This window comes from Mandrillus leucophaeus, unplaced genomic scaffold (genome assembly GCF_000951045.1).
Source record: "Mandrillus leucophaeus isolate KB7577 unplaced genomic scaffold, Mleu.le_1.0 Scaffold11, whole genome shotgun sequence".
Classification (NCBI taxonomy): Eukaryota; Metazoa; Chordata; class Mammalia; order Primates; family Cercopithecidae; genus Mandrillus; species Mandrillus leucophaeus.
Window position 1 is genome coordinate 3,830,047 of NW_012099209.1, and position 23,441 is coordinate 3,853,487.

General features: G+C 54.6%; 1 protein-coding gene across 1 annotated transcript in view; it reads left to right on the forward strand.

Moving 5' to 3' along the window:
- The first annotated feature begins 5,834 nt into the window (after positions 1 to 5,834).
- MAU2 (MAU2 sister chromatid cohesion factor) overlaps positions 5,835 to 23,441 on the forward strand; it is a 24,038-nt gene continuing 6,431 nt past the window's right edge. Inside the window, exons 1-16 of the mRNA XM_011991299.1 lie at positions 5,835 to 5,877; positions 7,850 to 7,896; positions 8,282 to 8,347; positions 9,291 to 9,386; positions 10,982 to 11,076; positions 12,364 to 12,391; positions 12,762 to 12,917; positions 14,072 to 14,218; positions 14,313 to 14,403; positions 15,355 to 15,458; positions 16,372 to 16,449; positions 16,830 to 16,895; positions 18,785 to 18,868; positions 20,497 to 20,546; positions 20,765 to 20,842; positions 20,932 to 21,043. Coding sequence (XP_011846689.1) covers positions 5,835 to 5,877; positions 7,850 to 7,896; positions 8,282 to 8,347; positions 9,291 to 9,386; positions 10,982 to 11,076; positions 12,364 to 12,391; positions 12,762 to 12,917; positions 14,072 to 14,218; positions 14,313 to 14,403; positions 15,355 to 15,458; positions 16,372 to 16,449; positions 16,830 to 16,895; positions 18,785 to 18,868; positions 20,497 to 20,546; positions 20,765 to 20,842; positions 20,932 to 21,043 — 1,341 coding nt within the window. The remainder of the gene's footprint in view (positions 5,878 to 7,849; positions 7,897 to 8,281; positions 8,348 to 9,290; positions 9,387 to 10,981; positions 11,077 to 12,363; positions 12,392 to 12,761; positions 12,918 to 14,071; positions 14,219 to 14,312; positions 14,404 to 15,354; positions 15,459 to 16,371; positions 16,450 to 16,829; positions 16,896 to 18,784; positions 18,869 to 20,496; positions 20,547 to 20,764; positions 20,843 to 20,931; positions 21,044 to 23,441) is intronic.

The following is a 23,441-nucleotide window of genomic DNA, read 5'->3' on the forward strand; positions in this document are numbered from 1 at the left end:
TGAGCCACCACACACAGCCTCCCCAGCAACTTTTTTTTTTGAGACGGAGTCTTGCTCTTTGGCCCAGGCTGTACTGCAGTGGTGCTATCTCAGCTCATTGCAAGCTCCGCCTCCCGAGTTCACACCGTTCTTCTGCCTCAGCCTCTCTAGTAACTGGGACTACAGGCACCCGCTACCGCGCCCAGCTAATTTTTTGTGTTTTTAGTAGAGATGGGGTTTCACCGTGTTAGTCAGGATGGTCTCCATCTCCTGACCTCGTGATCTACCCGCCTCAGCCTCCCAAAGTGTTGGAATTACAGGCGTGAGCCACTGCGCCCAGCCATTTTGGTTTTTTTTTTTTTTCAGGTGGACTCTCACTCTGTTGCCCAGGCTGGAGTGCAGTGGTGCAGTCTCAGCTCATTAAAATCTCTGCCTCTCAGGTTCAGGCTATTCTCCTGCCTCAGCCTCCAAAACAACTGGGATTACAGGTGCCCACCACCATGCCAGGCTAATTTTTTCTGCTTTTATTAGAGATGGGTTTTCACTATGTTGGCCACGCTAGTCTGGAACTCCTCAGCAGCGTTTTGGGGGTCACAGTAGTTGGTGTCTCAGTGACTCTTGCCTCTGTGGGGCCTCAGAACACCTGCCGGCCACCTTGTTCCCTGGGTCTGCTCAGCACATCCTGGAGCTGTTACAGTGCATGGCAGGACACTTTACCTGAAAGCCTTCCTTCTCTGAGTATGGTTTTGGCAGAGATGTGGTGTGTTTTGGCTACTCTGGGACTCCCCTAAGTAAATGGTTGATGACTATAAGCGTTGTCCCTTTACTTAGAAATTTCTTGGCTAGAGAATTCACAGTGACCATCCTGGGCACTACCCTGCCTCTACAAAAAATTTGAAAATTAGTGGGCCCGTGGTGGCTCACACCTGTAGTCCTAGCTACTTGGGAAGCTGAGGCGTGAGGATGACTTGAGCCCAGAAGGTTGAGGCATCAGTGAGCCGTGTTCCTGCCACTGCAATCCAGTCTGGGTGACAGAGAGAGACCCTGTCTCAAAAAAAAAAAAAAAAAAAGATTTTTGCAATGCCATTTGCACAGATTCTGCCAGGTTGTGTTCTTCTGTATTTTGCTTTCCTCTTATTCTCTCTCTTCTTACTGTACACCCATCCCTGTGAGTTTTCAGTCTTCTCCTCTCTTCCAGGTCCTACGGCTTTTGTCTTATTTTCCCGCCTGTCTTTTAAGCAGACAGATCCCTCTTGATCATTTGGACTTCTGCTGTTGAATCAAGAGAATGTACCTGCATATCCATTTCCCCCTTAACTTTCTTACTTTTGATCTCAATCCCCTTTATCCGTTGGCCTGGGAAGTGCATCATCATTCTTAGGTTTTCCTGATTTGAAAGCCACCCAGGACTAAATGCCGCCTCTCTGGAAGAACTTACTATTTTCTGTAATCCAGGCAGTCATTCTTTGAACAGTGGTGTTTTCTGACTGCGTGTGCCATGCATGCTTTCTCTGTGTCAATGCCATGCATGCTTTATCTGTGGTTGGACCAGGGCTGCTTTTTAATGGTGGTTTTGCTCATCTGACTTAGAAAGCAGCTCCAGACTGTGCTGGTCGGATACTTAATTCTGCATCCAGGTTTAGCCTGAGCATCTATGGTTCACCTTCTCAGCAAGTGATTAAATGCTTCCTTTTGTTCTAAGACCCAGTAGGGCTCGGTCTGAGCCTGTCCTCATCAGGCCCAGCGTGAGCAGTTCTTTCATTCTTCAGGATCACAACTATGTCCTGCTAAATTCCATATCCCATCTGCAGGGAGCAAAGACTTGTACAGAGCTGGCCATTAAGCAGTTTCATGAAGTGATCTGTGCTTCCTCCTGTTTTTGTTTCTATTTCCTTCCCTCTCATTCTGAGTCACCTCTGACTTCAGGATGTGAAATATGTTTAGGAACCATCACCTCATGGTTCTACCAGCTGGTCCCTTCCTCTCCCACCCCAGTTCTTCTACTTAGTGATTGCCAGTTATTGTAGTATCATTGGCACCTTCTACATGCCAGGCCCTGCATTGGTGCTTCACAGAGCAAGGTCTCCCTGGATCCTCAACAAATTAACAGGGTAAGGCCCACTTCAGACTCACCTGTGGTGACACCCAGCCACTGCAGGAAAATGTGCTTAGGCACAGTCACACAGCAGCAAGAGGCCAGGGAAGCTGCTAAATGCTGTGCTTCCATCCCAGAGGAGTTGCAAGCAACAGGGTAGTTAAAAAAAAGAACAACTGAATTTGGGCCAGGCGTGGTGGCTTATGCCTCTTATCTCAGCACTTCGGGAGGCGAAGGCAGGAGGATCACTTGATCCCAGGAGTTTGAGACCAGCCTGGGCAGCATAGCAAGACCCTGTCTCTACAAAAAAAAAAAAAAAAAAAATTAGCCACACATGCCTATAGTCCCAGCTACTTGGGAGGCTGAAGCAGGAGGAGCGCTTGAGCCTAGGAGTTCAAGGTTACAGTGACCCATGATTGCACCACTGCATTCCAGCCTGGGTGACAAAAACCCTGTCTTTTTAATTTTTTAATTTTTATTTTTTTTTTATTTTTTGAGATAAAGTCTCACTCTGTCACCCAGGCTGGAGTGCAGTGGCATGATGTCAGCTCCCTGCAACCTCTGCTTCCTGGGCTTATGTGGTTCTTTTGCCTCAGCCTCTGGAGTAGCTGATGTGACAGGCACACACCACCATGCCCAGCTAATTTTTGCATATTTTGTAGATATGGGGTTTTGCCATGTTGCCTAGGTTGGTCTCAAACTCCTGAGCTCAAGCAGTCCACCTGTCTTGGCCTCCCGAAGTGCTGGGATTACAGGCGTGAGCCACTGCTCCCAGCCAGCCCTGTCTCTTATAAAAACAAAACAACAACAGGCCAGGCGTAGTGGCTCATGCCTGTAATCCCAGCACTTTGGGAGGCTGAGGCGGTAGTATCTCCTGAGACCATGCTGGTCTCAAACTCATTTAGATTTCTAAATCTCATTTAGATTTTGTAGAGATAGCAAGACCCCCATCTCTACAAAAAAGTAAAAAAATTAGTTGGGCCTGCCAGGCGCCGTGGCTCATGCCTATGATCCCAGCACTTTGGGAAACCAAGGCGGGTGCTTCACCAGAGGTCAGGAGTTCGAGACTAGCCTGACCAACATAGAGAAACCCCGTCTCTACCAAAAATACAAAATTAGCCGGGCATGGTGGCGCATGCCCTGTAATCCCAGATACTCGGGAGGCTGAGGCAGGAGAATCGCTTAAACCGGGAGCTGGAGGTTGCCGTGAGCCAAGATTGCGCCATTGCACTTCAGCCTGGGCAATAAGAGCGAAACTCTGTATCAAAAAAAAAAAAAAAAAAATTAGAGGCCAGTCGCGGTGGCTCACGCCTGTAATTCCAGCACTTTAGGAGGCCAAGGCCGAGGCCAGTGGATCACGAGGTCAGGAGATCGAGACCATCCTGGCTAACACGGTGAAACCCCATTTCTACTAAAAAATACAAAACATTAGCTGGGCGTGGTGGCGGGCGCCTGTAGTCCCAGCTACTCGGGAGGCTGAGGCAGGAGAATGGCGTGAACCTGGGAGATGAAGCTTGCAGTGAGCCAAAATTGTGCCACTGCACTCCAGCCTGGGCAACAGAGCAAGGCTCTGTCTCAAAAAAAAAAAAAAAAAAAAAAAAAATCACGTAGATGAGGTAGCAAACTTGGGTAAGGCATTCTACATCCTTAATTTGTGAGTTGGATATATTTTTCCGATTTCCAAATATATGCTAAAAGTCATACAGAGGGCTGGTTGAGGTGGCTCACAACTGTAATCCCAGTGCTTTGGAAAGCTGAGATGGGAGATGGGAGGATCACTTGAACCCGGAAGTTCAAGACCAGCCTGTGCATCATAGCAAGACCTTCCCTGTCTCTGCAAAAAAAAAAAAAAAAGTCTAACAAAGATACAAGAGTGAAGTCATTTAGTAGGTGTCAGATTAATGGCCCTGGGGAAGTGACTGGTTCACCCTGACACCAGGCCCGTCCTGCCCCTCAGGAATGTGTGTCCTCATGCAGAGAGATCCAGGTGTCACCGATGTCGCAATGAAGAAGTAGTGGCATTTAAAGACAGGGAGAAATCCCATGCCATTTAGGGCTTTGTGTCTGAAAGGCATACCGTTCTATGGCCATTTGCACTTATACAGAAGCCCTCACTTTCCTCTAATGAACTCTAGTCATTATCCAAGTGGATAAAGCCATTGTTCGTTCAGCACGTGTTTCCCAAGCACCTACTGGATGTCAGCCTGCTGCAGGCATTGCAGCCACAACTTTAAGGTCAATCATCATGGGACTTTTTTTCCTAAGAGTCAGGTTCTTTCCTTGTTGCCCAGGCTGGAGTGTAGCAATGCGATCATAGCTCACTGTAGCCCCAAACTCCTGGGCTCAAGTGATCCTCCCACCTCAGCCTCCCAAGTAACTGGCACTACAGCATGCATCACCAAGCCTGGCTGATTTTTTTTTTTTTTTTTTAAAGAGACAGAATCTTGCTATGTTGCCCAGTCTGGTCACAAAAAGAGGGGCTTTATCTAATGTCATCTGTATGTATTTAAAGTGGGCAATAAAGATACCTGGGAAACGGATGTTAAAAACCCTAAGATGTAATTTCCCAAGTGCCTTAGAGCATTGCTAACTCACAGTGGACCCACACCTTGAACCCAGTCCTCTGGCTCCCAGTCAGTGCTCCTGACACCCACTGATGCTAGTGGACAAGGCCTTCCACAAGAGAAGGCTTGTGTTTGGAGCCTTTGGGCATGTTACTTCCCAGTTCACCAGGGTTCACTGAGAGCCTCACCTTCCTCAGGGGAAATGGGATCCTCTCTGTCTAGCCCTCGCATGGACGGACGGAGCTGGCAGAGAGGCAAGCCCGTTAGCAGCAGGCATATCTGGCTTGCAAAGAAGAGATGTCTCGGCCAGCCACGGTGGCTCACGCCTGTAATCCCAGCACTTTGGGAGGCCAAGGCAAGCGGATCACCTGAGGTCGGGAGTTTGAGACCAGCCTGACCAACATAGAGAAACCCCGTCTCTACTGAAAATACAAAAATTATCCGGGCATGATCGCACATGCCTGTAATCCCAGCTACTCGGGAGGCTGAGGCAGGAGAATCACTTGAACCTGGGAAGCGGAAGTTGCGGTGAGCCGAGATCATCCCATTGCACTCCAGCATGGGCAACAAGAGCGAAACTCCATCTCAAAAAAAAAAAAAAAAGAAGAAGAGATGTCCATGGGGTCAGGAGAAGTGAGGTCCAGTCCAACTGTGTGCTGAATAGATTGATGTTAGCCATATAATGGCCCCAAACGGGGAAGGGACACAAAGCTGTTGCTGGCCGAGCGCGGTGTCCAACGCCTGTAATCCCAGCACCTTTCAAGGCCAAGATAGGAGAATCACTCAAGCGTAGGAAATCGAGGCCAGCCTGGGCAGCATAGCCAGACCCCATCTCTACAAAAAATTTAAAATATTAGCCAGATATGGTGGTGCGCACCAGTAGTCCCAGCTACTCAGGAGGCTGAGGTGGGAGGATCACTTGAGCCCAGGAGGTCAAGGCTGCAGTGAACTATGATCATGCTGCTGCACTCCAACCTGGACAACACAGTGAGACTATGTCAAAAAAAAAAGAAAAGCTGTTGCTATGAGGAGACATTGTTGGACCCACACAGGCCTGAGCTCGGTGACATAGGCCAAAGTTTTGTAGAAGGGGGTGCAGTGTTCTGAGGCATAAAGTGACTGGACATATCCTCTTGAAGTCTACCCGCCACGGACGTGCCTGTGTGATCTGTCGTCAGCTCTGGGGAGAGCATCCCATGGCCACAGACTGGAAAGGAAAGCTTCTCCGCCCGAAGGGAGGTGAGGGAATTCACCTGTTGACTGGTCATCTTGCTTACCTCTGCTGGGATGCAGTGACACACAGAAATGAGGCCAGCTTTGTCACAGGTGCCAGGCTCAGCTGCAGATGCCAGGTTTGCACCTTACTCACCCAGGCTGGGGCTGCTGTTTATGCGTGGCAGTGCTCTCTGTCCTCCCTGGACTGTGTCTGAAGAGCTTCCCTTTGCTAGCCCCATGGTGCCCGAACCGCAGAACCACCAAATCTCAGGGTTCGGGGAGACCTCAGCCCGGCTCTAGTACAGCTCCTTTGTCACGGCCCCCTCTCTCATATGTGATTGGCCATCCCTTCCAGTTGGTGGCCTTCCAGAGCTTCTCGTGTTGGACCCGGCTTCTCAGCAGCTTCTGTGGAAAAAAAGCCCCCAACTTCTGCTCCTCTCTCACATCACACACGTTCCCACTGTCCCCCCATACAGCCTCTGGCTGAGGCGCCTCGCCTCTGGGGCCGCACTTCTGATGGCAGGTGCTGGCCCCACCACTCTGAGGACCCCGAGCCCCTCCTATCCCTGCCACAAGAGGGGACCACAGGAAGCAGACGCTTGGGCTGGCAGAGGGCCTGTAATCTGGGCTCCTGTGTGTGGGTGCGTGTGTGTCAGGAGCCCGGGGCTTGGGCTCTCTCCCACAGCTGTCTTCCTGGCCCCCCTGTGTCTTGGCAGTAGCTGCTCTCGATGCAGCTCTGTGCTTTCCCAGCACCTGTGACATTCCCAGCTGCTGTTCATCCTTGCCCTAGAGATCTCCAGCCCCAAGGCTGCCCCCAGCCGTGGATCTCCGGGCCTCACTGGCTCCTCCACACTCCCTTCGTGAATTTTCTGCTGCATACAGGATGGTCTGAAATGCCCATCTGGTCAGGTGCTTTCATTTCCCAGCCCTGACTGAGTCAGCCTCCAGAGGTGACACCAGGGCATTCTGACCCTCAGCCAGGAGTGGCTGCTGTTGCCGCATGAGTGGCAGAGACCTTCGGGCTTCAGCCTCACCTTCCTGGCCCTCTGTGCCTTTTTCATGCACTCTTCAGTGCCTGGAGCACCTCCTGCTCCCCCTTTGCCTAGAGAACTGGCCCCTCACTTCCCATACTTTGCCACACATGCTGCCCTGCCCCGTGTGGTCCTCCCCAGAGCGTGATGAGTTAGAGTCTTCTGCTCTGCTCCAGATCCACCTTCCGGCAACCACCAAGGCTCTTGTCAGGCGCAGGTTGCTCTGAATGTGTGTGGCACATGTGGGTCACCGGGCACAGCGTTAGGCTCTTGTGCTTGGGAGCCTGGGTGATCTGATGGGCTGTGGTCAGTGGCCTGGACTAGCCCGGGAACCTGTTGGAACATGGAAGTTTAGGGCACAGCGGTCCCTGAGTTGGAGCCTGTTGTCTGAACTGCATTCCTGGTGTGTGTCTTCAGTGCTATCCCATAGTTCTGCCTGTGTCGGTCCTTCCTGGAGCCCCCCTCCCTCCCCTCTGAGAGGCTGACTTTGCTCACAGCCAAGCATCTTTCAAATGCCTCTTGCTCAGAAGGACTGACCTTGCCCCCCAAGACCCATTCTCCAGTTGAAACTGACTTCTCATGTTATGCTTTGCTGAATATACTTCCTCTCTGCCTGACCTGACTGCCAGCCCTACTTTGTGTGATATGTGGGGTCCTTGATGGGGCTAGGTCACCTCTGAGCTCTGTTCCTTTCTGAAGCAGCTCCCACCCAAGGGCCTGTGGGGTCTGACTCCAAGTGCCAGCCCCTCCTCTGATGTCAGAAGGGCATGTCCCCTCCTCCCCAGGCACCCTCTGGGGCTCTATAGCTTCCATTTCCCTGGCTGGATTGGAGGGGAGTAAGCCCACCCTCTCAGGCCAAGCAGGCCACCTTCGTGTTACCTGGATACCCGGCAGCCTCTGTTCTCAGGACAACCTGTGGAAACCCCAAAGCGAGCCACTAACCAGGTGCCAGGTGTTTGCCTGAGAATTAATCTTTCTTTTCTTTCTCTTTCAGTGGTTGATATCACAGCAAGTATCCTTTCCGTGTTGGTATGGTTCCTTTTAAGGAATTCTCCACTTAAATAAAAAGAATGTATCAAAGCTTGAATCCCACCTCCCAACATGCCCTGCGAGTTGAGGCTCTGCCCACAGAGCACCTGGAACATCCCCCATCTGGCCCTTTGCTGCCCCTGGGCGCTGTGCTCCTCTTTGTGCTTCTCTTCATACCTCGCATCCAGCTCCAAGCCCTGCCCTACAGCAAGCTCAAGGTTCACTGGGGGAACAGGAAAACTTGGAATCTCAGGGCAGGCAGGGATGTGCGTGCCCGGCAGACCTCGGCATGGTAGGAGCCCCAAGCTGTGGCCCTTTCAAACCGACCTTTTTTGCAGTGTCCTACTTCCTTAACTGGACGTCACTAGATCCCGCAGTTCGAAGATGTTAAATTTGAAGCAGCAAGTCTGTTGTCTGAATTGTACTGTCAAGAGGTAAGAACATATTAAGGTTTCTGAAAGCAAAGTGTCTCTCCCTGTTGCTAAGACACGACAGCACATTGGTAAATTGGGGCTCCGGGAGTTGGAATCCCTCCAGCTTTTTTCTTTTCAGGCTGGAGTGCATGACACAATCACAGCTCATTGCAGCCTTGAACTCCTGAGCTCAAGTGATCCTCCCACCTCAGCCTCCCAAGTAGCTGGGACTATAGGCGTGCACCACCCATGCCTGGCTAATTTTTTTATTTGTTGTAGAGATGGTCTTGCCCAGGCTGGGCTCAAGCTCCTGGCCTCAAGCAATCCTGCCTCGACTTCCCAAAGTGCCAAAATTATACACAGGAACCACCGTGCCCAGCCCGGTAGCTTTTAACAATCAGATTACTTTCCTACCTCTTATGCCCAAGCCCCAGGGCTTTGGTGGGTAGCCACCTGCTAAGGAGTGCCGGCAGCTTCCTTTTCTACATACTACTGTTGGAGAGATCAGCCTGTTCCTCACCTGACAAGTCTGTACAGTTTCCCTTCTTCATCTGGTTCCTAATTTCAATTATAGCTGAAATTTGCCTTCCTCCCACCTCAGAAGGTTGACGAGTAAGGTGGCTTTGGCGGCAGGGAATGTGTGTACTTCACACCCCGATGCCTCTCTCTGGTCTGAGAACATAAAAGATGGGAACTGGCATCTGATTTGACAGTTTAGAATTTTGAACTGAAAGTACTTTCAGTCCAGTTGAATGAGGAGTTATTTTAAGAGTGATGCAGAAACTTCCCAGCCAGTGAGTCCAATAAAATATCTTTTTTTGCTTTTAATAAAGTAAATTGGCAACCCAAAAAAATCCTTTGGTAAGCATGAACAGGAACTGCCTTCTGGCACCACAGCTGCTGCTAAGGAATCCAGCTTGATTGCCGCCTTCTTACGTTCCCAAACGTAACTATTTCCTTTCAGAATTCCGTCGATGCAGCAAAGCCGCTGCTGCGGAAGGCGATACAGATCTCACAGCAGACCCCGTATTGGCACTGCCGCCTGCTCTTCCAGCTCGCTGTGAGTACTGCGGCCCAGGCACGAGGGTGCCTGGCAGGGACCATGACCCTGGGGCACACCTGCCCCATGTGCAAAGAACAGCAGAGTCCACGATGTGCAGACCCCCTCGGGCTGGCACACGGAGTGGGTGGGGACATAGGAACATTTACTTAACCTGCTCACAAGCCCCCTCCAGCCTCCATCCTTGACAGCATCCCCGGCTTGAGCCTGGCTCTCAGCAACGCCCAGGGGCGAGTGGTGGGAGTGCGGGGCTTCCCCGGAGCTGACACTGACAGGGGGCCTGCTGCTTGTTGGGTGTCTTTGGGTTTCTCTCCCTCGCAGCCATTCTCATCTCATCTTTGGCCTGCACTCATTGAAATCCCAGGAACATTTCCTGCCAGAGACCCACTGTGGGGTTTTTTTAGGAGTTAGGCTGAGACTCCAGGGGGCTGCCTATCAGGCCACAAATGTCCACGTCAAGCATTGTTTCCCACATGGACCCCTCACTTTTGGGGGCTGCTGGGGCACACCCTCATCCTGGGATCCACACAATTCCTCCTCATGCTCCCTTCGGCACCCCAGATACAAGTGGTGCCCTGGTCTCTGAGCTCCACAGTGCTCGGTTGTTGGGGGACTCTGAATTCGGCCTTCCCAGCTACAGTGGAGAGACCAGCGGGCTCCACCGTGTGGGGCACCACTCCTGTCCTGGGCTCCACCTACACTTCTGCACTGGGGACCCTCAGGCGGGTGCCTGGCCCCCAGCCTCTCTCTTCCATGACCTAGCCTGCCCTCTGGGCCACCACTTAGCCACCTCCCATGACACCCACCTAGGCACGCAGTGTGTTGACCCTGGTTTGGGAGTTCCTCCAGCTGAGTCCCTCACTCCAGGAGGGTCTGGCTGAGAAAAGTACCCACAGGGAAGAGCTCACCCAGCAGCCAGGAGTTCCCAAGGCCCTCCTCCCCCAGGCCTGATGAGAAGCCGAATGCACACACAGTCTCCTTCCATCTCCCCACGCACACTTGTGCACATTAGCAGACAAAGGAGCAGGCCAAGCTGTGAGTCACCACCCCCAGGCCACAGAGTTGGCAGGCACCATGTGCACGCACACCCAAGGGCCGAGCTCTCCACCATGGCCCCGCAGGTGTCGCCTTGCAGGGTGAAGCCAGGCATGTGCCTCCCTTTCAGCCTGTTCAGGCTTTGACACTTGCCTCTGAGGGAGTCCCTCCTTGTTGTCCCTGGAACACACTGGGGACACCCCACTAAAGACAGACCCCACAGGCACCCACGAAGCACTCAGAACAGCCCTAGGTGCTCTCACAGCCTTGGGGGCTGCGCCATGAGCCTTGACTGCTGGTTCTATGCTCCATTAAGTTTAGACGGTGTCTACTGCAGGCACCATTCAGTTAGATGACATATATACCACAGGCCAACTGGAGCTCTGTACCCAAAGCAGTTAGCGTTAATGAGATAATTTGGTTAATTTAGCTCAAAACTGACACAGGCAGTTTCATTGACGTGGGGAGGTTTGGTTGTTGGTTAACAAAGCACAAAGGCCAGGTACCGTAAAACTGATGGGTTTGGCAGCAAAGGTCACTGCTCTCTCTCTCCGTTTTAGCAACTGCACACGCTTGAGAAGGACCTGGTGTCGGCCTGTGACCTCCTGGGTGTGGGGGCCGAGTACGCCCGGGTGGTGGGATCTGAGTACACACGGTAGGCACCCACTCCCCTCCTTCCCTCCCGCTCTCTTAACATAGAAGGGGCTTGGCCACCTTGGTCCAGGACAAAGAACAGAAATGGCATTTCAGGCCAAGCACAGTGGCTCACAGTATATTCCCAGCACTTTGGGAGGCCAAGGTGGGAGGATCACTTGATCCCAGGAGTTCAAGACCAACCTGAGGAACATAGTGAAACTCCATCTCCACAAAAAATACAAAAGTTGGGGCCAGGCTTGGTGGCTCACGCCTGTAATCCCAGCACTTTGAGAGGCTGAGGTGGGAGGATCATGAGGTCAAGAGATTGAGACCATCCTGGTCAACATGGTAAAACCCCATCTCTACTAAAAATACAAAAATTAGCTGGGCGTGGTGGCGAGTGCCTGTAATCCCAGGTACTCAGGAGGCTGAGGCAGGAGAATTGCTTGAACCTGGGAGGCAGAGGTTGCAGTGAGCCAAGATCGTGCCACCGTACTCCAGCCTGGTGACAGAGCGAGAACCCTGTCTCACAAAAAAAAAAAAAAAAAAAAAAAATTGGTCACCATGAGGCGCAGGTTTGAGCCTGAAGGTCAGGCACCCAAACTTGCCCACTGGCCCTCACACTGTGTGTCCACCGCCGCATATTTTTTGTAGAGATAGGGTCTCACCATGTTGCCTAGGCTGATCTTGAATTGCTGACCTCAAGTGATCCGCCCACCTTGGCCTCCCAAAGTGTGGGGATTACAGGCGTGAGCCATTGCACCCAGCTCCCTTCTGGGCTTCTCACATGAGTGAGTCTAAGCCATGTAAGAAAAATAAATACAGGCTGGGCGCGGTGGCTCACACCTGTAATCCCAGCACTTTGGGAGGCCGAGGCAGGGGCATCACTTGAGGTCAGGAGTTCGAGACCAGCCTGGCCAACGTGGTGAAACCCCATCTTTACTAAAAACACAAAAATTAACCAGGCATGGTGCCAGGCTCCTGTGGTCCCAGCTGCTCAAGAGGCTGAGGCAGGAGAATCGCTTGAACCCAGAAAGCAGAGGTTGCAGTGAATCGAGATCGCACCACTGTACTCCAGCCTGGGCAACAGAATGAGACTCTAAGAAAAAAATAATAAAAATAAATAAAAATAAACACAGGCACAATAGGATAAAACAGAGCAGTCTTGTACGGGGACTATTTACTGTTGTCCACTGAACTGTCCCCCGAGGTGGCATATTAGGTCCTGTGAGCCTTGGGGTAGTCACAGTCATCTCAGGAGGCTCCTGGGCCTTCTGGGACCTGACCCCTGCCTCTTGTTTTGCAGGGCGCTGTTCCTCCTCAGCAAGGGGATGGTAAGTTGAGGCTGGGCATGGCTGGATGCAGCCGGTGTCGTGGAGGTGAGGCAGGACTCCCTGCTCAGACCCCGTCCGCTCTCCATGGCATGGCCCCTCACACACCCAGACCCTTAGGCATAGTGAGCAGCCTGGAGTGTGAGGCCCGGGCCCTGCTGGGTTCAGGAGGGAAACTCAGGCTCCTGCCTATGGGATTCATGCTGAGGCAGGAGCCTAGTTAGGAGCTGCCTGGGCCGGGGTTTCAGGCTGGCCTTGCCCTCTGGGTTGGAGGCAGTAGTCCCAAGGCAGGTGGGCAGGTGAGCCTGTGCTCCCAGTCCCAGGAGGGCCCCTGCAAGCCCTGTACCCTACACCTGCGCCTCTCCCTCCCCAGCTGCTGCTGATGGAGCGCAAGCTGCAGGAGGTGCACCCGCTGCTGACCCTCTGTGGGCAGATCGTGGAGAACTGGCAGGGGAACCCCATCCAGAAGGAGTCGCTGCGTGTCTTCTTCCTGGTGCTCCAGGTCACCCACTATTTGGATGCCGGGCAGGTGTGTGGCGCCTCTTGGGCGGGCTGCTGGTTGTGACCAGTGAGTGTGGGTGGCACCCAGGCCAATGGATCTTGGGCTGTGAGGTCACCTGTGTCATTGCCTTACCTTGCCACACAGCAGGGCTGTCTTTCCAGCCCCAGACACACACACTTCTGTCCTGCTCTGCCGCGAGTGCTGGCACCATCGTGCCTGCCTGGTGTGCTGGTGCCTGGGAGCAGGGTCTGTCCTGGCCACCCTGCCTCCCTTTGGGAGTACTATGTGTGACACTGTACACACTCGCTCAGTGTGTGGATGCTCAGAGATTGCAATGACGGTTCAGGGAATCATGAGAATAAACCACAGAGGTGTTGGGGCGGTGCCTGCACACAGCAGATGCCCAACTGGTGTCTGTCTGGCCCCCCTGCTGTGGGATTGAGTAGGGACTGATGTGCCCAGCTGTGTCCGAGACTGGACTCCATGACCCCGCCGTGGGTGGGAAACGGCTGTGTTTGAGCTCCTTGTCTGTGCTTGTGTGACCGTCTCGGCCCTTCAGGGGCTGGGGGCTGCCCTGTGCCCCTCAGACCCACCTGTCATGGTGGGCCACAGGCGAGTCTCTCCACAGGGCTTGGTAAGGGGGTTGTCCAGTTCCTCCATCCATACCCATCATTGCCCATTGGGTGAAGCACTGCACTCGGCGCATAGGGACACAGAGCAGACTGCAGCCACGCTTCCCTCGGGGTGCTAGGGCTGCAGAGACATCCCTCAGGGCCTCAGGGCGAGATGGACCACAGCTCTTGCCCGACTCCTGGGCCAGGAAGCCACCTCCCACCCCCGCGGAGCACAGCCTCCCCTTGCTGTCTCAGGTCTGGCTGCAGGAAGACCAAGTGCAGCTCCAGCAGGGTCTGGACAGGCCTCTCCTGGGCCTTGGTGTTGGACCCAACACTGGGCAGTGGACAAGCCTCAGTCCCACAGCTGCCCGCCTGGCCGTGCCCTGTGCCCTGAAAGCCTGGCTGATTCATGGGAGTGCGGCAGGGGCGGGTCCATCTTGCAGGAGGTGGCCCTGGCAGAAGGGGAAGGCAGGTGCTCCCTGAAGGAAGGGGCAGGGGTGGCTGGGCTGGGCCCGGCTTCCTGAGAGGCCAGGCTCAGGTGGGTGCTCGGGTGTGGGTGCTGCACAGGTGAAGAGCGTGAAGCCGTGTCTGAAGCAGCTGCAGCAGTGCATCCAGACCATCTCCACGCTGCACGATGATGAGATCCTGCCCAGCAACCCCGCTGACCTCTTCCACTGGCTGCCCAAGGAGCACATGTGTGTGCTTGTCTACCTGGTGCGTCCCCACCAGGGCCCGAGCCAGGGCTGGGGGCGGGGGCAGGGAGAGGGAGAGGGCCCTGGTAACCCCTGCTGTCTGGTCTTGTTGACAGGTGACTGTGATGCACTCCATGCAGGCCGGCTACCTGGAGAAGGCGCAGAAGTACACGGACAAGGCCCTCATGCAGCTGGAGAAGCTCAAGAGTAAGTCAGGTGCTCGACTGGCCACGTGGCCACAGCGCCCCCTGGCGGACAGCCTGGCCAGTCACTGGCTGTTCTGGGGCACAGTGACCGTGTGACCGCAGCACCCAGCCGCCCTACCTAGTGGGTCTTGTCACCCCTAGTTGGTAAATGCTGGTGACCCACGTCAGAGCAGAGCAGACAGGACTGGGATCAGGGGTACCTCCCTGACTGGTCAGGGCCATTGTGCCCAATGGTGCTCAGTTGAAACAGGTGGTGGCTGCCTTTCCCAATTATTATCAGTGTTTTGATGGGGACACTCAGGATGACGCCAGGATCAGAACTCAGCCCTCACTGACCACCAGCATGTCCTTTGGAGGTCATGAGTTCTTTCCAGATGTTCAACTGTCTAATCTATCTAGGGACCTTTGACTAGCACAAACCCAGAGCAGATGTCCCTGGCTGGTGCAGTGTGCCCATTAGTCTGTCTGTTTGCTCCCTCGTGAGTGCTGCTGGGGGAGAAGGCATCAGAGCCAAGGCAGCCCAAAGCCTGAGAGGCCTGTGCTTCTCTTTTTCCCATGTGAGGATGGCTGCTTGGGGCTGTCAGGAGGTGGGGCTTGGCCCAGGTCCCCCTACCCCACTGCCTGAGGCTCTGCTGCATGGTCTTATGATCCAGGGTGGTTTCCACATTTCCACATTTCTAGAACCTGCCATGTCCACAAGCTCTTGAGCACGTAGGGTGAGGGTGAGGGTCAGAGCCGACCCTTCTTGGAGCCCTGTGGGAACCAACCTCTGGCTCCAGCTCCGTCTCTCCACCTGGACAGCAAGACACACTCCCTCACTCGGAGGGTGCAGTGGGGACTAGGGGAGATGACGGGGTGGGTGCCTGGCCAGTGTGACTGGAGACAGGAATGAGGTAGGGGTGGCGCCTCCTCTGGCCTCCCCTGCATGCTCACCCCTGACTCTCGCCCATAGTGCTGGACTGCAGCCCCATCCTGTCATCCTTCCAAGTGATCCTGCTGGAGCACATCATCATGTGCCGCCTCGTCACGGGTCACAAGGCCACGGCGCTGCAGGAGGTAAGGCTGGACGCAGGAGGGGTGGGAAGGCCCAGCAGTTTGTTGGGTCTCAGCAGTGTCAGACAAGAGACTGAATTCGCCAAGTGCGGTACTGGCAGGCCAGCCCATCCTGCTGTCTTGCTGTCAGTCAGCGTTTTACAGCCCCGCGTGGGCACCACTGATAAGAGAATCTCATACAAAAACCAGTGGAGGCTGGGCACAGTGGCTCACACCTGTAATCCCAGCACTTTGGGAGGCTGAGGCGGGTGGATCACTTGAGGCCAGGAGTTTGAGTCTAGCCTGGCCAACATGGCGAAACCCCGTCTCTACTGAAAATACAAAACTTAGCCAGTTGTGGTGGCAAGCACCTGTAATCCCAGTTACTTGAGAGGCTGAGGCAGGAAAATCGCTTGAACCCGGCAGGCGGAGTTTGCAGTGAGCCGAGATCGCACCACTGCACTCCAACCTGGGCAACAGAGCGAGACTCCATCTGAAAACAAAAACAAAAACAAAAAAACAACAGACCATGGCCCAAAAGCTTGCACACTGAGGGGATTGCACACATGGTCTCTGGGGATTTGGGGGTCCCTTGACAGTGATTCTTATACCCCACCCTGCCGTTAGGAACACTCTCTACCCCCAGTGCCCACCCTCCTGAGAGGGCATGGGGGCCTTCAGTAGGCTGGAGGTCCTTTACGGCCCAGACACCTGTTGGACAGGGTGGAAGAGGCGAGTAACAGACAAGGGTCCCTGTCCACAATGGGATCCGGGCTGCCCTTTACCCCCATGGTGGACATGTCTGCTGGGGCTTTGTACCCCAGTTTGGGCAGAGGAGACATGGGCTCACCCACCAGCTATGGGGTCTCTCCATTGCTGCTCAGACGCCAGGTCCCAGGTTGCAGTCCTGTGATGGCAGTACACTCTCTCCCGGCAGATCTCCCAGGTCTGCCAGCTGTGCCAGCAGTCCCCCCGGCTCTTCTCCAACCACGCAGCACAGCTGCACACACTGCTGGTGAGTAACTCCTTGACAGCACCCCAGGAGAATCCAGAATGTTCCCAGTAAGTAAGTACCTAACCGGATCCAGAACATTCCCAGTGAAGAACCCCCTGACAGCACCCTAATCAGAATCCAGAATGTTGCCATAGGTAATCATGTAACCTCCCCAGGCAGGATCCGGAATGTTTCCAGTGAGCATCTTGTCCCACCCCACACTGGCTTGGGTCTGAAAGGTGGGGACAGTGAGCATATTACCTGCATCGCAGCTGGCTTGGCAGTGAGCCATTATCGTACTCCTCCAGGGCAGCCGTGTAGGCCCCGTTTGCACTGCATGTGTCTCTGATCTGAGCCCCCTCCCCAGGGGCCGGCCCTGATGACAACACGTCTTCTTCCAGGGCCTGTACTGTGTCTCCGTCAACTGCATGGACAACGCGGAAGCCCAGTTCACCACAGCCCTGCGGGTAAGGTGCCGGCCCTCCTTGCTGCTCGGGGCGGGCCACACTTCTGAGTAAGGAGTCGGGCGTGGTCTGTGATGAGGACAGCAGTCGCACTAGGTCAGCTATGCAAAGCCGCAGCCCCAGAGGCGATGCACAGTAGTCAGCCCATGCCAGCCTTGGCAGTGACGCACTGTTTATCTGGATAAGGGACAACTATGGGGCCAGGGTCTTCCTGAGCTGACCCCAGGGCAGACGTGAGGGAGAGGTGCGACGTGTCCGTGGACACCACTTCCAGGCCTGAGTGGGAGCTTTTGTGGCAGCCACCCCTAAGGCTGGATTGGCTCAAGTGTCAGCTGACGACTTAGAGCCACCCTGGGTTCAGGGCTCCCATGGGGAGTGGTGGAGCTGGGCCATCTCACAGGTGCTTTTTGGGCAGAGGAGGACTCCTGGTCCTGCTGGGCTGGGGAGGGTGAAGCAGCTCCCCAGGCTTCTGGCCACAGATGGGGAAGAAGGCTAGTGCCACATCCTTATGGAGTGCCCCAGCCCAGGACTGGACCATCATGTCCCCACCTCAGCCTCAATCTCCTCACAGGAAATGGAGGCTGTGGACGCTTTTTTCCTGATGGTTCTAGGAAGGGCCCTGAGGAGAGGTGTCAGGGAGCAGGGGCTGCTCTGTCTGCCACTCGGGCAAGGTCACCAGGGAGTCCTGCGTGCACCCTGACTGTTGGACAGAGTTCCCCTCCTCGGCACCCCACAGGCCTGTGGGTGCTGCCACCCCCGCCACTGGCCTCAGAGGTACACAGGAGCCCTGACGTGCAGACAGCATGCTTGGGAGGGAAGGGCCGACTTGGCACCCACTCCTCCACCTCTTTGCCTCACTCTCCGGACTCTGGCTCACTCTGACTACAGCAGGGCCAGGACCCTCCTTGTGGCCCTGCCATCCTGCCATCTCCGTCTCCGTCTCACTCCCCACAAGTGGTTGCTGTTGCTGGTTTGGTTCCACGTCAGAGTTCCCAAGGCCACATACCCTAAGGAGTCCTCACCGCGGGGCCAAAAGGGAGCCTCTTTTTCATGGCCCACCCAGGAGTGATGGAGCCAGGATGCAACCCCAGCCCCACTAACCCCAAACACACATGCCTCCTGTGGGCCCTCAACAAACATCCCCCACCTTGCTGAGTCTCAGAGCATCTGTGCTTGATTCAGAAGATCCTCTGGGCCTCCTGGGTGTGTGCCAGGAGGGCATCTGTGCAGGTGGGGTCTGTGCTTCCCTGGCTCACTCCACCTCTTGCCCAGCCCCACTAGGAACCAGGGTCTAGGCAGGGCTTGAGCCACATAGATTGGTCCCTCTCTTGATGATCTCCTTTCCCAAGAAGAGCCAGGGACCGTGACCCATCTACCACCTGTCAGCAGCAGCATTTCTGGCCTCTGACAGCGTCACCTACCTCTGGAGCGGGGCCTGTGCTGGCCCCCTCTGGGACAACAGCTCCCCTCCTCCCCACTTCCCCCCATGAAGAGTGACCCCTGCCCAGGACCAGCATGTGCCTTGATAGCAGTGGACCCCTGAGTCCCCCAGGTTGCTGGCTGTGGCCTGGAGGAAGGGTCCACCAGGTCTTAGTCCTGACAGACAGCGGAAAATGGGCCAAAACCCAACATGTTCTGAGGGTGGGATCAGGGTGGCTGGTTTTCCTCTTCTCTGTTCTCTAACTGCCCCGTGACACAGACGATGATTTTATAATGAGAAGAATTAATAGCTGTGTTACCCTTGAGTTTAGGAGGCAAGGGAAGTGTGTTTGAAATGAAAAAAACAAGTCTTTTCCAAAGTAGTCTCCATGGAGATTGTGGGTGGCTCTCACACTGCCACATGGATCACAGGGCCCGACCCAGATCCCTAATGTCCCCACTTCCCATTCCAGCTCACCAACCACCAGGAGCTGTGGGCCTTCATTGTCACCAACCTGGCGAGTGTGTATATACGGGAAGGAAATAGACACCAAGAGGTAGTAGGTGACATGCTTCATGTTCGGTATCCTTTCTCTCTGTTCTCTTCTTTTTGGGGAACCAGGGGGTTGTCCTGGGCACCAGCACATCTCAGCAGACCCCAGGGTGTTCACCTTTTGAGGGATGGGCAGCACCCGACACAGAGGCACACAGGGCATCCCAGAGGTGAATCAGGGGCTATGGCCAGGAGAGGCCAAGTCTGAGACAAAAACATTCCGATAGCTAGGCCGGGCGCAGTGGCTCACGCCTGTAATCCCAGCACTTTGGGAGGCTGAGGCGGGCGGATCACAAGGTCAGGAGATCGAGACCATCCTGGCTAACACGGTGAAACCCGTCTCTACTAAAAATACAAAAAAATTAGCCGGGCATGGTGGCGGGCACCTGTAACCCCGGGATCCCCACTCAGCCCTGGGATCCCCCTGAGCCCTAGGATCTTCTGTCAGCCCCAGGATTCCCTCCTCAGCCCCGGGATCCCCTCCTCAACCCCAGGATCCCCTCAGCCCCAGGATCCCCTCCTCAACCCCGGGATCCCCTCCTCAGCCCTAAGATCTTCCATCAGTCCTGGGATCCTCTGTCAGCCCCAGGATTCCCTCTTCAACCCTGGGATCCTCTACCAGCCCCGGGATTCCCTCTTCAGCCCTGGGATCCTCTGTCAGCCCTGGGATCCTCTGTCAGCCCCGGGATTTCCTCCTCAGCCCTGGGATTCCCACTCAGCCCCAGGATCCCACTCAGCCCTGGGATCCCCCTCAGCCCTAGGATATCCCTCAGTTCTAGTATCTCTTTCACCCCTGGGGGTCTGGCTCCAAAGTGTCTCAGGCCAGGTGCTGTGGCTCACGCCTGTAATCCCAACACTTTGGGAAGCCAAGGCAGGAGGATCACTTGAGGTCAGGAGTTCAAGACCATCTTGGGCAACATAGGGAGACCCCTATTTCTACAAAAAGTTTTTTAAAAACCTGGTGTGGGGTTGCCGGCCTGTGGTCCCAACTACTCGGGAGGCTGAGGCAGGAGGATTGCTTGAGCTAGGGAGATTGAGGCTGCAGTGAGCTATGATCGGGCCACTGCACTCCAGCCTGGGCGACAGAGCAAGAACCTGTCTCAAAAGAAAAAGCCCAGCCCTGGCTGGGTCGTCTGATGCCAGATGTGGGCTCGCATTGTTGAGGAGGAGTTTGGCTCCCCTGTGCCTCTGCAGCCAGAGGGCATCTAAATTATCAGGTCACGCCCCCATCCAAGCCTCCTGGGGTCCCTGCACCTCCAGAGAAATCCCACCCACTCACCCCCAGCAGCCCACAGGGCTCACGGGCCCCAGCCTGCCAATGTACGCACTGCCAGGCCAGCCCTTCAGCGCCACTCTGACCATACAAAGGCCTTCTGGACGCCCAGGCCCCTGTCATCTACCACAGGACAGGGTGGCACAGGCAGGGCTGGCTGAGGGCATGAGAGTCTTGCCCCTGGCCCTTCTCACCAGAGGCCGCTCTTGCTGGTCAGTCACCAGGCTCGACCTGGGGGCCATAGTCCCTATGGGGGTGTAGAGAAATCCCCATGCACTGCAGTGTGTCTTGGGGACCTTTCTCCTGTGAAGATGCAGAATGATGCTGACTGGCTTTTCTCCGCCTCCTTCCCTTCTCAGCTTTACAGTCTACTGGAGAGGATCAACCCAGACCACAGCTTCCCTGTCAGGTGAGCCACTCCGGGCACCACTCCACGCATGGCCTAGGCTCCCCATGCTCTTGGGATGGGGCCCCCAACTGCCCCTTGCACCCTGACACCCCACACCCCTCCTTGCAGATAGTCTGCAGCAGGGGTCTCTCAGAAATCCCCTCCAGCTGCCCACCGCTGTTTTGTAAACCACCTTTCTCAAAATCCCCACCCCACGTGACCCTGCACTCTCCCTGCAGCTCACACTGCCTCCGAGCGGCTGCCTTCTACGTGCGTGGGCTCTTCTCCTTCTTCCAGGGACGCTACAACGAGGCCAAGTGAGTGTGGGGCAGGGGGCAGCATGTGGGCCGTGCTCAGGGTAGCCCAGGCCCCGTCCTGCAGGCGTCAGCATCATTCTCCTTGTCAGGCGATTTCTGCGGGAAACTCTGAAGATGTCCAATGCCGAGGACCTGAACCGGCTCACAGCCTGCTCCCTTGTGCTCCTGGGCCACATCTTCTATGTGCTGGGAAACCACAGGGTGAGTGCCCTGGCCTGAGCCGCTCGCTTGGGTGCCTGTGGGGCTTGGCTGAGGGACAGGAGCTGGCCAGCAGCCTAGGAGTGGCATGGCACTGTTCATCCTATGCCCCTCGAAGAGCACTTCTAGGTGGACACCCTGACTCCCACAGCCTGGGCAGGCAGGGCCGGGGGAGCTGGGCACCCACAGAGGGTGTGGGGGCAGGCAGGAGGCCTGATGGTGTGGCCTCAGACATCAGGCAGGCAGAGCCCCTGGGCTCGGGGAACTGAAGCCAGAACCAAAGGAGCTGCCCTGAGCTAGTGGGGATGACGCAGGCACCCCATCCTATGTGTTGACACCCAAGGGGCAGAGAGGTGCCTCCTCTCAGTCAGACTCCCAAACATTTCATTCTTGTCCAGCATGCACAGTGTCCTCTCAGGGTACAAGTGGCCCTTGGAGTTGGTCCCCACCCAAGGTCAGCTGGTCTTTGGTGGGACTGGCCACCTCAGTCCTTCTTGTCAATTCCTTGCCTGCTCTCACCCTCCTGATCTCACGAGGTCTTGAAGTTTTTTTTTTTCTCAGACGGAGTCTCTCTCTGTTGCCCAAGCTGGAGTGCAGTGGTGCAATCCTGGCTAACGGCAAGCCCCACCTCCCGGGTTCACGCCATTCTCCTGCCTCAGCCTCCCGAGTAGCTGGGACTACAGGCACCTGCCACCACGCCCGGCTAATGTTTTTATATTTTTAGTAGAGAGACGGGATTTCACTGTGTTAGCCAGGATGGTCTCGAACTCCTGACCTTGTGATCCACCTGCCTCGGCCTCCCAAAGTGCTGGGATTACCGGCGTTAGCCACCGCGCCCAGCCTGTTTTTTTTTTTTTTTTTTTTTTTTTTAAAGAAGATATTTTGGGCAGGCACAGTGGCTCACGCCTGTAATTCCAGCATTTTGGGAGGCCAAGGCGGGCAGATCACCTGAGGTCAGGAGTTTCAAGACCAGCCTAGCCAACGTAGTGAAACCCCGTCTCTTACTAAAAATACAAAAATTAGTGGGGCCTGGTGGTGGGAGCCTGTAATCCAAGCTACTCGGGAGGCTGAAGCATGAGAATCACTTGAACCCAGGAGAGAGAGGTTGCATTGAACCAAGATCATGCCACTGCACTCCAGCCTGGGCAGCAGAGTGAGACTCTGTCTCAGAAAAAAAAAAAAAAGGTATTTTTGTGCCAGGCATGGTGGCTCATGCCTGTAATCCCAGCACTTTGGGAGACCGGGACAGGTAGATCACCTGAGGTCAAGAATTCAACACCAACTTGGCCAACATGGTGAAACCCCATTTCTACTAAAAATGCAAAAATTAGCCAGGCCTGGTGGTGCACATCTGTACTCTCAGCTATTCCAGAGGCTGAGACAGGAGAATTGCTTGAATTCAGGAGGTGGAGAGGTTGCAATGAGCTGAGGTCGTGTCATTGTACTCCATCCAGCCTAGGTGAGAGCAAGACTCCATCTCACAAAAAAAGAAATTTTGGCCAGGCACAGTGGCTCATTGCCTGGATCACTTTGGGAGGCGGATGGGGGAGAATCCCTTGATCCCAGGAGTTCAAGACCACCAGCCTGGGTAACGTAGCTAGACCCTCTTTTTTTTGAGGCCGAGTCTCACTCTGTCACCCAAGTTGGAGTGCAGTGGCACGGTCTCAGCTCAGCTTATGGCAACCTTCGCCCCTTGCAGGGTCAAATGATCCTCCCACCTCAGCCTCCCAAGTAGCTGGGGCCACAGGTGTGTGCCACCACGCTCAGCCATTTTGGTAGAGACCAGGTCTCCATGTTACCCAGACTGGTCTTGAACTCCTGAGCTCCAGTGATCCACCCACTTAAGCCTCCCAAAATGCTAGATTACAGCATGACCCACTGTGCCTGGCCCTAGAGATGGTATCTCTTAAAAAAATAATAATAAGATATTTTCCAGCCAGGCACAGTGACTCGAGCGGCCTGTAATCCCAACACTTTGGGAGGCAGAGGTGGAAGGATCATTTGAACTCAGGAATTCAATATCAGCCTGACCAACATAGTGAGATCCCATCTTTACAAAAACCATACAAAAAAATTAGCCAGTGTGGGAACTCATGCCTGTGGTCCCAGCTAATTGGGAGGCTGAGGTGGGAGGATCGCTTGAGTCCAGGAGGTTGAGGCTGCAGTGAGCTGTGATCATGTTACTGTACTCCAGCCTGGACAACACAGTGGGATCCTGTCTCAAAAAAAAAAAGTTGTTATTTTTCTAGATTATAAAATATGACATGTTCATAATTAAAAGGTTGAGAAGTAAAACAAAAAAATAGCATGTTTCTGTCATCCATCCCTTCCCGCTGCCCACCCCTCCCACTTGGAGGTTTTGCTTGTCAGCCTGTTTGGTAATTTTTTTTTTTTTTTTTTT